This window comes from Dromiciops gliroides, chromosome 1, assembly GCF_019393635.1.
Source record: "Dromiciops gliroides isolate mDroGli1 chromosome 1, mDroGli1.pri, whole genome shotgun sequence".
Taxonomy (NCBI): domain Eukaryota; kingdom Metazoa; phylum Chordata; class Mammalia; order Microbiotheria; family Microbiotheriidae; genus Dromiciops; species Dromiciops gliroides.
Window position 1 is genome coordinate 615,414,144 of NC_057861.1, and position 19,151 is coordinate 615,433,294.

General features: G+C 36.6%; 1 protein-coding gene across 1 annotated transcript in view; it reads left to right on the forward strand.

Moving 5' to 3' along the window:
- Positions 1 to 19,151, forward strand: part of STX17 (syntaxin 17) — a 78,475-nt gene that overhangs the window by 26,395 nt on the left and 32,929 nt on the right. The window contains exon 4 of the mRNA XM_043979400.1: positions 17,798 to 18,023. Within this exon, the coding sequence (XP_043835335.1) occupies positions 17,798 to 18,023 (226 nt within the window). The remainder of the gene's footprint in view (positions 1 to 17,797; positions 18,024 to 19,151) is intronic.

Here is a 19,151-nt window from a genome sequence, read left to right on the forward strand (position 1 = left end):
TGATAAGTACTGCAGTAGTCCAGGTAAAAGGGGACAGGCCTAAACTAGGGTGATTCTCTTCTTTCCTCCCTGACTGCGTGGGATGACACTGTCCTGGGTCTTCTTTTTCTCTCTGCACTCTCCCATGGTGATCTCATTAGCTCCTGGGAGTTAAATTTTTCTATCATCTGTGCACATGACTCCCAAATTTTTATATCCAGCCTCAGTATTTTTCCTGAATTCTAGTCTTGCATCACCAACTACTAATCGGACATCCTCTAAATGGATGTTAGAAATTGTGGTTGTTCTTCATAGCATATAAAAAGGCATGCTAGTAATATCTAAGTAAATTTTGTAGTGCAGGGAGAAAAACAGCATTTGGGGACACTTCAGAATGTTCCTATACAACTAATGAATAAAAACATGTCATCTTAAGAGTATCACCGAGGGGCAGCTAGGTGGCGCAGTGGATGAAGCACCGGCCCTGGATTCAGGAGTACCTGGGTTCAGGTCTGGCCTCAGACACTTGACACTAGCTGTGTGACCCTGGGCAAGTCACATAACCCCCACTGCCCCGCAAAAAAAAAAAAAAGTATCACCAAGACTTTGTGAATGGGATTTAGAATTGGTATTACATGTAGCATATAGCACTTGTTAAAGTGAGTTCATATTTCTCTATCAGTCTTCCTTAAAAATAGGTTGGGTAAACATTTACAAATTTTCATTTACAAATTAAAAAAAACTACTAAGGCTCAGAAAAATGAAATCACTTTCCTAGGATCATACAACTATTTAGTAACAGAGTAGAGACTGAACCCAAGTTTCCTGATTTCCAGCTAAGCATGTTCCAATGTACCATTCTGTCCCCTAAGATAGATATTTAAGAAACTCTTGAAAGTTGGGAAGTAGTTACATAGTCTAACCTTCTACTCAAAGTAGAAATAATTTCTTTAGCTATTGCTTGAACATTTCCAGTGACCAAAAGCTTATTCATTTTCTCTTTCTTTCTTTCTTTCTTTCTTTCTTTCTTTCTTTCTTTCTTTCTTTCTTTCTTTCTTTCTTTCTTTCTTTCTTTCTTTCTTTCTTTCTTTCTTTCTTTCTTTCTTTCTTTCTTTCAATTATGCTTAAGTGACTTACCCAGGGTTACAGAGCTGCTAGTAAGTGTCAGGTGTCTGAGGCTGGACTTGAACTCAGGTCCTCCTGAATCCAGGGCCAGTGCTTTATCCACTGTGCCACCTAGCTGCCCCAGCTTATTAATTTTCAAAGCAACTTACATATTAACTCCCTTAAAATAAAAATTTTAAGTTTACAATGTTAATTATCAACACTTTATCAGATACATAGTCGATATTTAATACTTGTTACATAAATGCTGGATAAGTGATAGTGTCAAACTTCCTTTCCTTTGATATCTGTTCCTTATTTTTGTAATTCAACTAATTCTTATCTGCATCGTTTATTCTGCTTTTCAATCTTTAAAAGACTAGTGAACATGTTATGCTGATATTAGTGCACTAGAATAAGTATTTACTGTGACACAAGTAAAACATAGTCTAGATCTTTATTTTAATTAAATACTTATGACTCTGGAACTCTCACTAATAATACATGATATCTAGAATGTGTTTGCTCTCAACTGTTTAAACATTTACTAACAGACTTGTGTTCTGTTTGTCTGCAAAAAAGAAATCAGATTAATTATTGTGATACCAAATGTTCTCTGCAGCACACTTTGCTCTCAAAATTATGTGTTTTAAAAGTACATTAGGAATCCATAAGTCAATATTGACCCAAGGCATCCACTGCAGGTTTTAGACAAATATATGCACAGCCACTCTACATGTAATCCCTAGGCACATAATTAGCTATTTTCCAGAAATTTCAATTAACACAGAATAATTACTTTTTGATGATTATAGAAGTATAATCAAGTATAGATATGTGTAAATTCTTATCTTTTATTCTTTATAAGTTAAATGAAATTTAAGAAAACATAACACTTTAACACTGTTGGAATGATCCTGACATTTGTCATCTATAATAAGAGATTTTTTTTAAAGCCCTGTGTTGATGGCTAATAGGAGAATTTATTCAAATCTGTTTTTAATAAAGACTGGCATTACAGAAGCCTTCTCTGGGCCTTCTTAATACTAATGCCTTCCGTATAAGATTATTTCCAGTTTATCCTGTATACATCTTGTTTTTACACAGTTGTTTTCATGTTGTCTCCCCTAATAAATTATAAGATCCTTGAGGGCAGAGACTGTTTGGGGGACTGTTTTCCCTTTTCTTTGGATTCCCAGTGCTGAGCACAATAACTAACACATAGAAGGCATTTAGTGGTTGCCTTACACCTAATAAATTTATTGAGATTGGGACCCCCTAGATTTTAGCTGAAGTTGACTTGAAGATATATTGCTTTGTGTAGCACTTCCAGATTATAACTTCTCACCAACTTCCTTTTCAGCCAGCTAGGGTAAGATATTAAGATAATGGCAAGAGAGCATACAAATCAGACAAATTTTAAATTCTTGAGTACCATTGAATATCTTCCCTTTGACTGGCACCATCTTCATTTAAGGACATATAAGGACTATATAAATCTTGATATAAAGAAGATATAATTCAGATAGTTCTCCTGGATCATCTATTGACTAAGACTTATTTTCTCTGGAGAGAACTTTACCTTGCATTTCCAAGAACTATATTTCTTTTCCTTTTTTTTTTTTGAATTTAAAAGCAATTTCAAGTAACAAGTATTTTTAAAAAATTAATTCTCCCCTCTCAATTCCTCCTCCCCCAACTTAAGCAAATTGAATTTAAAAACAAATACTTCAATACCCATACATAACCCAGCAAAACAAATCCCCACATTAGCCATATGTGTGTGTGTGATGTGTGTGTGTGTATATATATATATATATATATGTGTGTGTGTGTGTGTGTGTGTGTGTGTATATATATATATATATATATATATATATATATATATATATACATCACACACACACACATACAGTATCTTTCTGCTTTTTAAGTTTATCACCTTAAGGGTCATGAGGTGAGTGGTCTATTTCATCAATCACTCAACACTTATTAAATGTTACTATGTCTGGGGACACAAAAAGAAACAGTCTCTGACCTCAGGAATCTTACAATCTAAGGGATTCCTAATTTGATTTGATCCAAGTTCTAATGTTGTTTTTCTTTATAATGTTGTAATCATTATTATGGTTCTGCTCATTTCATCCTCCCTAAGTTCATAAAGATCTTAGTTTTCTCTGAACTTGTCTATTTCATCATTTCTTCTGGCACAGTAATTGTCCATTACATTCATATAACACATTTTGTTTAGCCAGTCCCCAATAGGATGATACCCACTCAGTTTCCAAATTTTGGCTACCATGAAAAGAACTATAGTTTTGCAAATATATATTCTTTTCCTCTTTCTTTGTTTCTTTGAAGAGTATGAGAAACTGTGTCTTTAAATGTATGTTTTCATCCTTCCTCCAGAGGGCAGCCCATCTAGTAGGTTTTTTTCGAAACTTGCCGATGGGTTCTATTTGACTTTCCTTCACAGTAAGCATTCATTAAATTCCTAATGTGTGCACAATGCTATTGCTCTAGGTGCTGGCAGAGATATATACTTTAGTTAAGATATGTTCCTTGTTATCATAGACTGCAGAATGCACTAAGCAGAAGTCACATGTGTATTTTTTCAATTATAAACATTTGTACATGAGAAATGTATAAGTGTACAAGCACAATACTTTATGAGAGCCAAAGATGGGGGAAGATCATTATCATCTGAGGGAATTATGAAAGTTTTCATGGAGGAAGTGATATTTCATTTGGACTTGAAAGGATGGATAAGAATTCAGCAGAGTAGGAGAAGAGAGGGAATTCTCAGTATAGGGAATAGTAAGAAAACATGAAAACACAATTTGAAGTTGTGTTTGAGTTGTGGTTAATAGTTAGATTTGGCTAGAGCAGAGGTGTCACACACCTTGGCCTGTGGCCTGAAACAGACTAAAATATAATTAGGAATATTTAACAAAATAAAAACACAAGGGAACATAAATAACAATCCATAGGTTCTTGTTTTGTAACAAACAAAAATACAGTAGAACATAGAACCACATCACATATGTGGTGATCTTAGTCAATTACTCCTGGCAGGAATTCTTATGTACACTTACTGACCCTGGGCTTTTTTTGAGTTTGATACCACTGGGCTAGCATATATGGTAAGCAAGGTCAGATTATGGAGGGAATTGAGTGACCCATTAAGGATTCTGAACTTTATTTAGTAAGTATTAGAGATCCATCGAAGGGCTTTGATCAGAGTGCTAAAATGACCAGAACCATGTAGATTTCTTCAATACTTCAAGGCTCTGTCATTTTTGCCCTTACTCCCTTCAATGAGTTACTCTCTAAAATTAAGTATATGGTCTTCAAGAGTTTTGGTGGCCTAAAAATGCATCACCCTTTATTCTATGCTGGCAATAAGCCTCTTCAAATTAAACTAGGATAGACTTGGAGCAATTAACAAGCAGTCCATCACTGGACCCATTGCTTAAAGCCTTTCTAACTTAATAGGATCTGTCAAAACTTGTATTTCACTAACATAGCTTTCAAACACCCAAGATCACCTCCACCCTATGATGAGGCATCAGAGTAGTACTAGTTAGAGGAATTTAGCTAAGCTTTGGTCCCATGAATCTATTTGCAATTGAATATAATGCATAAGGAAGCTTAATCTGGCAGATGTACAAAAGATGTATTAAAGGGGAAGAAAGAGGAGATATGGAATGGAAACAGTGGTGTTCCTCTTGACAAAACTAGGACACTTGGTGACTTGCCCAGGGTCACACAACTAGTAAGTGGCAAGAATCTGAGGCTGGATTTGAACTCAGTTCCTAGCTGCCCCAAAACTAGGGCACTTGGGAAGGGAAAGTTGGTTTTGGAAAGAAAAAATGAGTTCATCTTTGAACTTTCATTACCTCTCAATTAGCCAACTTCATTAGCTCTGAATTGACCAGATCCTTATTCCTACCTTTTTAGAATTGGTAATTCTTTAAGCAGACTTCATGATACATTATCCATTTATCCACAAGACTTTACCCTTCTCTTACTAATCTGCCATTCCTAGTAAAATCCTTTGGGAAGATGTGGTCTTAAGAAATTAGACTAAACCTATGTTCCCCATACCTTCTTTTTGGTTCTATTCCTTTTCTGTTTAGTCACTTTTAATATTGTCCTGCTGCTGCTTTAATAGGTATTGGCTCACTCTAAAGCTGTGAGATAAGTGTATGTACTACCACTGGAAAAAGATTTTTGCATCAAAGAAACAAAGGTAAATATTTCTTTGAAAGGAAAATCCATAGAGTCTGGAAGGTTGAATTTGTCAACCTTTAAACCCTCTGATTCCTGTATTTAATAGCACAGTATACTTTCCTCATCATACTTTGTTTTGGCAATTCTCTTTGAGATAGTGTCTTAAAGACAGTCTAGCCAGATTTGGAGAGATTTTTACAAAATCATAGATCTCAGTGTTGTAAGGATTTCAGTGGCCATCTATTTGAAGTCATACCCCAAAACAGAACATCCTTGTCTCTGCAACTTCCACCCATTGTTCCTAGTTCTTTCCTCTAGGGCTAAACAAGACTGAGTCTTCCCTCATTGCATGAGAGCCCTTCAAATATTTAAAGCTATTGCCTTCCCTGAGCCTTCTCTTTTTCAGGGCCCAAAATGCCCCATCTGTTCAATTGCTTTTGTAGGCTCATGTATGGTATGGATTCAAAGCATTTGACCATCCTACTTGCCTTCCTGCTTATCAGTATCCAGATGCAATAGTCCAGATGCAGCCTGACCAGGGAAGAATACAGAGATATCATCTCTTTATTCCTGGAAGCTGTGCCTCTCAACATAGCCCAAGATTGCACTAACTTTTGGGGCTGCCATATCACCCTGTTGGTTCATATTCAACTCACAATCCACTAAACCTCTCCAGCTCTTTTTCAGACACACTGTTGTCTTACCATGGTTCCCCTACCCCCATCTTGTACTTAAAAAATCTTTTTTTTTAATCCAAATATAATACTTAACATTAATTCTAGTGAAAACCCCACTTTCTACTAGAAGCCTTTCCTGATGCCTTTCCACTAATGCCATCTCTCTTGATTATCTTCAGTCTACTCTGTATATATTTTATCTGTTCATAGTTGTTTTTATGTTGTCTTCCCCATTACACTCTGGGACCTTGAGAGCAGTACCGATTTTTTGCCTTTCTTTTATTCCCAGTGCTTAGCACAGGGCCTGGTATATACTAGGTACTTAATACATGCTTACTGACTGACTTTCTTCCTGCCTTTGTCATCTTAAACAAGTTACCTCTCTGGGATTCACAGTTTTCTTTTTTTTTTTCCCCACAGTTTTCTCATCTGTAAAATGAGAGGGTAAGATTCAGTGACCTCCAAGGTCCATTCTAGCTCAAATCCTCTAAGCTTATGATCCTATAAAGTCCAGTTATTCCGTGTCATAGTCTTTCTCAACCTATGTCCCAGGTTTGTTGTGAAAAATGTGCTTTGCAGTCCTTAAAGAGCCATATAAATGTGGGTTGTTGTTGGTTTTATTGTTAACTTGTTTCATTGTATTCATTTCTGGCATCCCTACCATATGAAGGTTGAGAGAATTTAGAAGATCTCTGGAGAACTAAAGAGACAGGCTTAGAAAGCAGACCCTGTGGTAAAAGATGCTCAATAAAAAATATTGATCTGAGAGTCAGGAGACCATAGTTCCAGTCCTGGCTCTGCAATTGACTGGTCTTGTGGCTTGGGATAAATCACTTCAGTCAGTAAATCAGTCAGCATGCATTTATTAATACTTACTAATATGCCAGGCACTGTGCTAAGTTCTGGGAAGGGAAGGGGAAAAGAGGGGAACAAGTATTTATTAAACACCTCCTGTGTGCCAGGCACACAGGAGTCTAAATGCTTTATAAATAGTCCTGTCGTTATCTCTGAAATTATATTATCATTGCATTACATTATCTCTGAGATTACAAAGAAAGGTAGAAACAGTACCTGCCCTGAAGGAGCTCACATTCTAACGGGGAAGAAAACATGTAAACAATTCTGTTCCTATAAGATATAGAGAGGTAGATGGATGGTAATCTCAAAGGGAAATCACTAACAATAGGTGGGACCAGAAAGGGCCACCTGAAGAAAGTGGAATTTGAGTTGAATCTTGAAGCCAAGTGAATGAAAAGGCATGGAGTTGGGAAATAGAGTAGAGGATATGGAGGTGTGTAAAATGTATGAAGATAGATAAAGAGGCAGGTGGTCAAAGGTGGTTTTAAGTGACAGAGGATTTTATATTTTATCCTAAAAATAATAGGGAGCCACTGGGGTTTATGGAGGAAGGGCAGGGTGGGAAAGGAATGAGACATGGTTAGACCCATACTTTAGAAAAATCTCTTTGGGAGCTGAGTGAAGAAACTACCAAGCAAGGTAGTAGAGGGTGGAGAGAATAGGAACTAAGACAGAACCTCAATATTGGTCAGTAAGAAGGGTCAGTAAGAGTATGATACAGTTATTTTCTGAATCTGTTAAATATGAAAGATGAGCTTAAGCAGCAGCAGAGGTCATATAGATTTAAGAATTTATTTACTTTGAGGCATTAGCTAGTAAAATAGGTTTTTCATAAGATTATTAAAGTTCCTTCTAAGGAATAGTTTAAATATGATCTATCTTTCTTTTTTTTTGTGAGGCACTTGGGGTTAAGTGACTTGCCCAAGGTCACACAGCTAATACGTGTCATGTGTCTGAGGCTGAATTTGAACTCAAGTCTTCCTGACTCCAGGGCTGGTGCTTTATCCACTGAGCCACCTAGCTGCCCCGATCCATCTTTCTTGAGGATAGGAAGATGTATTAGACTTTTCCATCCCTATAATTATTCAAAATAAATTTATCTTGTTTCTTGTATTGCAGACTGAGAAAACTTGTAACATTCCTAAAGTTCAGACATTACTAAGCACCCACAGCGGACAAGATGCTATGTAGAATGTGTAACAAATGCTCAACATCTGGTAGAGAATCACAAGACACGATTTGATTTATTAAAATTTATTTACCTTCAAAAGCAAGAATTGTCTTTGGTTTTAAAAGGACGTCATCATGTGGCCTATTTATAACTGGGCAGGCAATTTACTTTAGGGTTGTGTCTTTGAAGACTAAAGAATGTCTCATGATTAGTAGAAGGGGTTGAGAGTTTTGGATTCTATTATTGGCTGTGTTGAGGAAGTCTCATAACCTTTTTGTGACTAATTTGCTTTTAAAAATTGACTAATATAGTACTGGAGTATTGTGAAAGCTCATTAATGTATGCTATGATACCTGAAATTCACTGATGAAAAACACAATGTCAACAACAACAATAATACTTTTTGCTTCTATAGCTTCATTTACAAAACCCTACAGACTGATTTTTCTACAGGGGAACCACATGTTAATGGTTATGCAGCTAGTTGTGAGGTATAGAGAATATAAGGTCCTGCTGTATTTGTTGTTTATTGACTTTAAGAAAGCATTTGATCCAGTATAGACGAATGCAACCTTGATGGTTCTCTTTAGACAAAGTATATCTCACCATTACCTCAGAGTAATAGAAGATTATGTAATAGAAGTGACTGCAGAAGTACTCTTTGTTCAATGATCCCCTGAGTTTTGATTCCAAGTGAGATATTTGCCAAAAGTGTCTGTGAGTGTTGTGACATATCTGATGTAAGGTCCAAAAGAAAGACTCCTTTTGATGACCAAATTATCTAAATATTTCTATTTGCAGATAAAAATGTACAATTTAAAAAATTTTTTTAGCATTTCTTTTAAAAAACATTTTGAGTTCCAAATTCCCTCCCTTCCTCTTTCCCCTCCCCTACCCATTGAGAAGGCAGGCAAATATCAATTATACATGTGAAATCATGCAAAATATATTTTTGTATCAGCCACATTGCCAAACAAACAAGAAAACTAAAGAAAGTGAAAAAAAATGGCTTCAGTCTGCATTCAGAGTTCATCAGTTCTCTCACTGGAGGTAGATAGCATTTTTCATCATGAGTCCTTCAGAATTGTCTTGAATCATTGTCTTGATCAGAGTAGCTTAGTCTTTCACAGTTGATCATCATTACTGTTACTATGTACAGTGTTCTTCTGGTTCTATTAACTTCACTTTGTGTCAGTTCATACAGATCTTCCCAGATTTTCATGAAACCATCCTGCTTGTCATTTCTTGTAGCACAATAGTATTCTATCACAGTCATAAACCACAACTTGTTCAGCCATTCCCCCATTGATGGGCATCTCCTCAATTTCCAATTCTTTGCCACAACAAAAAGAACTACTGTAAATATTTTCGTTACACATAGGTCTTTTGCCCTTTTCTTTGATCTCTTTGGTATACAGACCTAGTAGTGGTATTGATGGGTCAAAGAGTATATCTAGTTCCCTATGTATTTGAGAAATGAGGCCTTCATCAGAGAAACTTCCTATGAAAATTTTTTTCCTAGTTTCCTGTTTTCCTTCTAATTTTGGCTTCATTGGTTTGATTTGTGCAAAACCTTTTTTAATTTCATGTAATCTGGTACTGCTAGGCCATCTTCCTTCACATTTTTTAATTGATTCCCTTGATATTCTTGATCTTTTGTTCTTCCAGATGAATTTTTAAATTATTTTTTCTAGCTCTGTAAAAGAATTCTTTGGTGGTTTGATTGACATGGCACTGAATAAATTAATTTAGGTAGAATTGTCATTTTTATTATATTGGCTCTGTCTACCTATTAGCAATTAGTATTTCTCCAGTTGTTTATATCTGTCTTTATTTGTGTGAAAAGTGTTTCATAATTCTGTTCATATAGTCCTAGGGTTTGTCTTGGCAGGTTGACTTCCTAGTATTTTATAATATTTGAAGTTATTTTCTTTATTATTTTTAATCATAAAAGTGTTTTATTATTTCCCAGTTATATGTAAATATAGTTTTCAGCATTTGTTTTCATAAGATTTTTAGTTCCAAATTTTTTCTCTCTTCCTCCCATCCCTCCCCCCTCCCAAGACAGAGCAATCTGATATAAGTTAAATATGTACAATCACATTAAATATATTTCTGCATTAGTCATGTTGTGAAAGAAGAATCAGAACAAAAGGGAAACACCTCAAAAAAGGAAAGAAAAACAACCAAAAAGTAGAAACAGTATGGTTCAATCTACATTCAGAATCCACAGTTCCTTTTTTCTGGATATGGAGAATATTTTCCATTGTGAGTTCTGTGGAATTGTCTTGGATCATTACACTGCTGAGAAGAACCAAGTCTATCACAGTTGATCATCATACAGTGTTACTGTTACTGTGTACAGTGTTCTCCTGGTTCTGCTCACTTCACTCAGCATTAGTCCATTTAAGTCCTTCCAGTTTTCTCAGAACCTGCTCATCGTTTTTTACAGCACAATAGTATTCCATTACATTCATATACCACAACTTGTTTAGCCATTCCCCAATTAATGGGCATTCCCTAGATTTCCAATTCTTTGCCACGACAAAGAGAGCTGCTATAAATATTTTTTTGTTCATGTGGTTCCTTTTCCCTTTTCTATCATCTCTTTGGGATACAGACCTAGTAGTGGTATTACTGGGTCAAAGGGTATGTACTAGCCCTTTGGGTATAGTACCAAATTGCTCACCAGAATGGTTGGATCAGCTCACAACTCCACCTTTCAATGTTTTAATGTTCCAATTTTTCCACAGCTTCTCTAACATTTATTATTTTCCTTTTTTTGTCATATTAGCCAACCTAATAGGTATGAGGTGGTACCTGAGAGTTATTTTAATTTGCATTTCTCTAATCAATGGTGATTTAGAGAATTTTTTCATATGGCAATAGATAGCTTTGATTTCTTCATCTGAAAACTGCCTGTTCATATCCTTTGACCATTTCTCAATTGGGGAATGACTAGCATTCTTTTTTTTTTTTTTTTTTGGTTTGTTTTTTGCGGGGCAATGGGGGTTAAGTGACTTGCCCAGAGTCGCACAGCTAGTAAGTGTCAAGTGTCTGAGGCCAGATTTGAACTCAGGTACTCCTGAATCCAGGGCCAGTGCTTTATCCACTAGGTCACCTAGCTGTCCTGACCAGAATTCTTATAAATTTGACTTAGTTCCCTATATATTTTAGAAATGAGGCCTTTATCAGAAACACTGGCTGTGAAAATTGTTTCCCATCTTTCTGCTTCCCTTCTAATTTTGGCTGCATTGCTTCTGAAGTTATTTTCAATGAAATTTCTCTCTTTCTGCTGGGTTTTGTTGGTAATACATAGAAATGGTGGTGATTTATGTGGGTTTATTTTGCATCCTGCAACATTGCTAACATTATTGTTTCATCTGGTTTTTTAGTTGATTCTCTAGGGTTCTCTAAGTATATCATCTGCGAAGAGTGATAGTTTGGTTCCCTCATTGCCTGTTCTTATTCCTTGGATTTCTTATTCTTGTCTTATTGCTATAGCCACCATTTCTAACATAATGTTGAATAATAATGGTGATAATGGACATCATGCTTGGTGATGATTTTAGATAGATACTACTTATAATTTTAAGGTAAGCTCCATTTATTATCATGCTCTCTCGTGTTTTTAGTAGGAATGTATGTTGTATTTTGTCAAACACTTTTTTATAGTTACTGAAAAAATCAAATGTTGGGTTTGTTTGTGGGGTTCTTTTTTTTGGTAATTTATGTAGTTTGTTATATAGTTTTCTTAATATTAAACCAGCCCTGCATTCCTAAATCCTACCTGGTCGTAGTGTATGATCTTTGTAATATATTGCTGTTAATATTAATTAGTATTGCTTTTAGTATCTCCCTGTTAGTATTTTATTTTTGCATTAGGGAAATTGGTCTATAGTTGTATTTCCTTATTTTTGCTCTACTTGGTTTAGGTATCAAAACCATATTTGTGTTGTAGAAGGAATTTGTCAGGACTCCTTTAAATGTTTTTTCAAATAGTATACATAATATTGGAATTAATTGTTCTTTATGCATTTTTTTTCTTAAAGACTTTATGGTTTGTTCAATTTCTCTTCCCAAAACCAGGGTAACTTAAGCATTCTATTTCTTTTTCTGTTATTCTGGGCTATACATGCATGCCTGAAAACAAGTGTGTGTGTGTGTGTGTGTGTGTGTGTGTGTGTGTGTGTGTGTGTGTATTTTCTTACCTCTTTGAACCAGTTCAGATGAGGGTGAAGTTCAAGTGTTGCTCATTTTATGTGTGAGCGCACGCGTGCGTGCACGTGCACACACACATACTCACACCATTTCTGTCTCCATTGTAAAAACACTTCCCTGTATATCTCTTTTGTGTGAGATAATTTCCCTTATTCTTCTCCTTTCCCTATTCTCCCTTATACCCCTCTTTCTCAACATTTCATTTTTCTTTTGAGATCATCTTGACATTATAGACTCATACAAATGCCCTTTGTAAGTAGAGACCTAACTGGGTGTATATATATATATATATATATATATATATATGCAGCTACAATCAGTACTCCTCCTCAGAGGCCCTGTTCCATTATGACCAAAAGCAATACTATTCTTCAGGGCTCCTGCTCCATTGCTACCAAAAGCACTTCTCTTCACTCTAGAACTGTGACTCAGAGGGTATATAGGAAATGGAGTTGCCAAACATGCCTGGTCTTGTGCCCAGTGCTACCACAGGGATCTCTTATGATCTCTTTCTGACTACTTTCCTGATATCCTTGCTATCTCTGGGCTGATATTTCCTGAAGTTGCTGCTGCTGCTTTTGCCACCCCCAAGACCTACAGCTGGTGTTGTTGCCACATGGGCTCTGAGGTCACATGTCTCTCTTTCCAAACTCTGAAGTTGCCTTGTGCTAGAAAAATGTCTCACCCTGACCTATTGTTGGCTCTTGTGCTCCAGAATTCTATTTGACACGTTACTTTAAAGGTGTTTGAAGGGGAATGTTGCAGCGTTAAGCTGTAGTGCATCTTCTACTCTGCCATCTTGGCTTTGCTCCTAGAAGTCAACATTGTACAAATTACAATGTGTTCTGGAGGAATAGAAAACCTCCTTAGATAGAGGTGCAGCAATGTAGAAGAAGATGAAAAGTCATTCTGCCAGATGAAATCAACTCTGATATTTACATCCTTTGCTACTGGGTCTCTTCCCACCATCTGATTGTTGAGGGTTGGGAGGTGGACATTGGAGAGCTCCTCCCAGATCATCTATCACTTAAGGAAGGTGTCCAAGGCATTCACCACATCATTTTTCACCCATCTCCTCTCCTAGACTTCATGGATTCCAAAAATGCACCATTTTGCAAGATAAAATCAACTCTATAACTCACATCTCCTCAGATCATTTCTCACCTCAGCTTCAGGACTTCATGCCTCCATATCAAATACTTTCTTGACCCCTGCTCTTTTCAGATTCTTTTTTGTTTGTTTGTTTTTTTGTTTTTGTTTTTGTTTTGTTTTGCTGGGCAATAGGGGTTAAATGACTTGTCCAGGGTCACACAGCTAGTAAGTGTCAAGTGTCTGAGGCCGGATTTGAACCCAGGTACTCCTGACTCCAGGGCCAGTGCTCTATCCACTGTGCCACCTAGCTGCCCCCTGCGCCACCTAGCTGCCCCTCCCCAGATTCTTTTTAAGTCTTGTCTTCCCCCCTAAATTGTAAGCTTCTTGGGGGCAGGGACTGTCTTTCTTTGTATAACCAGAACTTAGCACAAGACACATAGTAGGTGCTTTAAAAATAATTATGGATTGACTGAAAAGATATTGGCCTAATTAACCATATTGGAAAAGCAAAGTGAATAAAAATACATGTTTGCCAGGTTATAACATACAACTGAGCAGGCATCTTGTTCATCAGTTTTTTAAATTTGTATTGTTTTTCCTGGGCACCTCAAAAGTGGGAGATGAGAACAGGTTCTGTCATTGACTTGGGGCTATGGGTCTCCCCATGTTGTAGACAGAGGCTTCCTCAGCCAGAGATCCATGAAGAGCCAAGGTTAAAGAGTTTTTGCTTAAATCATGAAAGTCAGAGACTGGATACCAGAGATGTGACATTCTAAGCAGAGGTACCTAGAGATAGAAGCATTCGTCATTCCCAGGACAGAATAGTTTGAGGTGCCAGCAAAGAAATTTGGTTTGAGGCTTAGGTTGGTCCAACTGGGAGGATCTTAGTTCTTCACAGATTTCAACATAATTTGCAGCTTCTCTTGGACCAATGTGTATGTTTACACATAGGTGCACAAAGCCCTATCTTCTAAATTAATTGCAGTTGGATAGTTCAATATGGCTGATTTCAGAGGCAATGGCCAACTTCAAGTAGTAGCAAACTGTCCAGGGACAAGTACCATAGGTGAATAATAGTCTCAAATTAAATAGAAGGGGATTGGGTGGAATTGCATTTAGGAAATCACATAATTCTTTCATATTTCAAACTTCCCAATGTTACAAATGCCCAACTTGATGTTAGTATCATCATGATGATGCTATATAGCCACAAACCATGGAATACAAAAACCTTGGAAAAAATTTAAATTTTACAAGTAATCCAAAGGAAAATGGGAGGACATGTGTTGGTTGTAAGCAGGCTCCAGCATATTACCAGTAATAACAAAGATAATCAGGAAGTCAAAACAGGGTGAGTGGTCATGTAGCAGCTATGATGTGAACAGCCACAATGGTATATTGGTATCTTGAGATACCAAAAGAATTAGGAATAGGATTCCAGTATATGCCATATGAAGTATTTACAAGAAAAAAAATGAGCAGAATTTAGATGAAACAGAAGAATTATGATCTGCATAAGTGGAAGGAGTACCCACAAATATGAAATCATTGACTTATTAAAGCACTAAGGATAAAGGTGAAAACTCATATATTATTGTTTCCCTATTACTAAATTTAATAAAGGCCAAAGACATGATAAAATTTAATGGAAGTAATACATATGGAGTATTTTGAGATGTTATACAAAAACCTTGTGTTTATTCTTAAATTTTTTTAATTGTCAGGGAGGAGAAGCAGTGTAGTACTATGAAACAACTAGCATCATAGACATATAATGCTGGCACTAAGGGTGGCATTGTAATCACCTCTAATGTGATAAGCTCAGGGGAAGCTTTGAAATCATTGCTAATGAAATTTAGTCACTAGTTAAATGGACCTGTGCTAAAGAAAGGAAAATTGCCAGGTCATCCTAGACTCTACTATAGCCAGTGTAGCCTCCTGGAGAACTGCAAAGTTTAAGAATTATTTCTGGCTTTCAGCACATGCCTGCCAATCCTTGCCCATCCTCACTAGAGAATAAAAGATCATAGGAAGGGGCAGCTAGGTGGCGCAGTGGATAGAGCACCAGCCCTGGATTCAGGAGTACCTGAGTTCAAATCTGGCCTCAGACACTTGACACTTACTAGCTGTGTGACCCTGGGCAAGTCACTTAACCCCCATTGCCCTGCCAAAAAAAAAAAAGATCATAGGAGAGGGCCACTAGCCTCTGCTCTTGAATCATAATTATATCCCTTCTGTGCTACTGATTTGGACCTGCTCACTTGTATAGGATTTCATGAAGGACATCAGCTTCCTCATGCTTGCTTTGTGTCCTTAGATATGTTCATTATCTTGTTTACTTAGACTTTGTTTCTTTTCAGTTCACTTCTGTTTGATTTGGATATATTGGTTTCATCTGTGGCTTGTTTACTCAGACTATGCCATAATAAAAAGTAACTAACTAAAGGTCTTTCACTTTCTTATTCAATGGATGGACCGAAACAGAATTTGTTCTGCTTATGATATTTCAAGCCCTACCTTATTGGCATTTTAGCTCTGAACCTGCCAATTTGGATGGGTATTTGACACATTTGTGTCATGGACTAAAAAAGTCTGGGAAATATGAATTTATGCTACAAAATGTAAAAAAAATGTTAAATCTGTTCAATTAACCCCTATTTTACAAATCTAATATGATTTTACTCAACTTTTAATGGCAAAAATAAAAAGAATATGACTAAAGACCTTCAGTATTGCCTTGTTGTGGCATGAAGATCACCCTAGGTCATTTGTATTCAGTGGAAATCTTCTGAATAGAATTTAAGTAAACATGGACAGAGAGTATAAAATGAAGTAAAAATGTTTTATAGCATTTTAGATCTGGAAAAGTACCTTAGAGCTCATCTGGTTCAAACTCCTTTTTCAGATGAGGAAAATGAAACCCTCCCTTCTAAACATACAGTGCATGAAGATTAAAATTTAGGAGAGGTCAAGACTAGGCTAAATCTTAAATCAAACTAAGTTGCTGTTCCATTTGTTTTTGCTATTTTAATATATTTCTTTGTGGCACAGTGGATAGAGCCACTGGCCCTGGAGTCAAAAGCAAGATTGGGGGGGGGGGTGGAGATTTCAAAAGAAGACAAACCAGAATTCACTTCCCTTTAAAGGGATAGGAGCAATCTACTAGCCAACTAGCCACATATATCCTTTTTTAAAAATTTAATTTAATTTTTTTTTTTTTTTTGCGGGACAATGGGGGGTTACGTGACTTGCCTATGGTCACACAGCTAGTAAGTGTCAAGTGTCTGAGGCCGGATTTGAACTCAGGTCCTTCTGAATCCAGGGCTGGTGCTTTATCCACTGTGCCACCTAGCTGCCCCCCACTTTAGAGTTTTTGATGTTAAACTTTAAGCCAGCTTTTACACTTTTACCCTCATCAAGGCGCTTCCTAATTCCTCTTCATTTTTTAATACAAAACAGTCTAATGCTGAGTTTTAATAGTGTAATGCTATTCTCTATAAATAGATAGTAGAATGGGATTAAAAATATGAGAGACTATTTCTGGACAATTTAATCGTTTTGTTAATAAGGCCAGGGGGTTAATAAAATGAAGTCTGTGGCTATTTCTTTTAGACCCCTAATGGTGGTGAGGTCACAGGTTATATACCCTTCAAAGATGAGGTATTCCTGAGGGATGCCTAATCACCTCTGATTAGTCAACTTAATTTGGAGGTAGGCTATGTTAAAATGAAGGGTTAATTATTAATCTTTACTCCAGACCAAATTTTTATTGCCCTAACAAGAATTTAGAAAGGTCATTCTTATCTTATCAAGATTCCTAAAAATTTGTGGTGATGACCAGGCCCAAGGAGAGTATCTTATTTTATAGGTTTATAGCATTGACCAGGACCAGGGGAGTTGACTTTATTTTATCAAAAAGGACTTCGGAATGGGGGGACGTCGGGATTCCGTCTCCAAGATATTGATTACAAAAAATCATTTCTCACAGTTCACTGTCATCACTTTACATAGAGGGTCTGCAAGTTTAGGACCCAGGAAGTTGTTTTCTTTTTTCTCTTAGGTACTTCGTCTGTGGCCAGGGTATGATCACTTGACATCTCTTTTATAATCCTTTCCCTGCTACCACTTCAACTCCATATGATTTATGCCCAACCTGATCCTTTGTGACTTTATACTTCCAATAAATATTTTTATTCTAACTCAAATAATATTTACCTGAGTACTTGTCTTATTTCCTTGACTAGATTATGTATTACTTAAGATCAAGGATCTTTTAAAATATACATACATACACACATACATACATACATACATATGCATGTGCACACACACACACACGTGTGTGCATTCGCATCCATTCCCTGGAACATAGTGTAGTTGCACATAATAGGGGATAAAGATTTAGTAAAAGTTGAATGTTGAATATTGAAATATTTTTGATGATTTTTTTTATTCGTTGTAGCAACTCCGCTCCAACATCCAACAAATGGAGAAGCTCTGTTTGAAAGTCCATAAGGATGACAGAGGAGTTCTGAAAAGAATGATGGACCCTGTTAAAGAAGCAGCTTCAGGCGCAATAGCAGAATTTCTCCAACTTCACTTGGAATCCGCAGAAGAACTTAAAAACCAGTTTAATGATGATGGAACCTCACTTCACTCTCCTTTGACAAGATCAATGACTGTAGGAGGTATGTATTATGCTAAATATCATTTTAGATCATGCCAGTAGCCAATTTTATTGAAGGAACTGAACATATAAAGGCTAGAGAAGAGGGGATTCAGAAAAGGCAATAGCTATCTTTTGGGCATTTGAAGGGATGTCAGTTAGAAGAAGGATAAGATTTCCCCAAAGGGGAGAATTAAGAACAGTGGGTAGAAGGAGCAAAGAGGTCAATATAGGCTTTAATTGGTATTGTCCAAGAGTGAAATTGGCTGCCTTGTGTGGTGGGTGGACTCTCTCTCTCTCTCTCTTTAGAGGTCTTCCTGCAGAGACAGGGCAATCACTTACTAGGAATCTCCACTATAAAGTGGGGATTCTTTTCCTGTATGTATTAGATTATATGGCCCCTGAGGTCCATTCCAACTCTCAAATTCTATGATTCTGTGAATTCCTGATTATCTGTTTATAAATTGCTGGTGTTTATATAATGCTGAAAGGTACCCCCTGTTTCAGCTGGATGAATTCTAGGCCCCCTTTTTTTTTCCCTAGGCTCCTTTTTCTATCCAGCTTCTCTCTTGTGGCTGATAATCTTTGCCCAGAAGTCAATCCCCAAAGTTCTCTTCCTGAAATTCCTACCACATCTTCTCAACCATATTGTTCATTTTTATATTTGCATTACCTATAATTGTTGCTTTCCCTCATGTTGACATGGGAATCAAATTGTTATTGTAAGAAAAAAATAGGGCTTCCTTATGTTTCATTTTCTAATTCATATTTTATAAAAGATGACTATTTTCAAATGTTCTGAAATAATCCCACTCTAACTGTTCACTAGTGGCATTTATGGGGAAAAACAGTTCTAGCACTGAAAGGTAGATCATAGATGCAGACTGCTATGTACCTGTGCTCAGTAGATATTCTTATCCCACCCTACTTGGCTACAGTTATTGCTGTCATATGGGTTAGGCTTCATCCTGTTGTCCTGTGATAGGAGAAGAAGCTGATTTTTTTTTTTTTTGGCATACATAGAGAATAGCTCTTTTCCAATTCCTTGATCAGGAATCAAGCTTATACATCCAGACAACATGACATTTGAGATTATAGTAATATCAGTTATGGTAGACTGGGCCAAGTAATTTTGTAATATGAAGGAAGC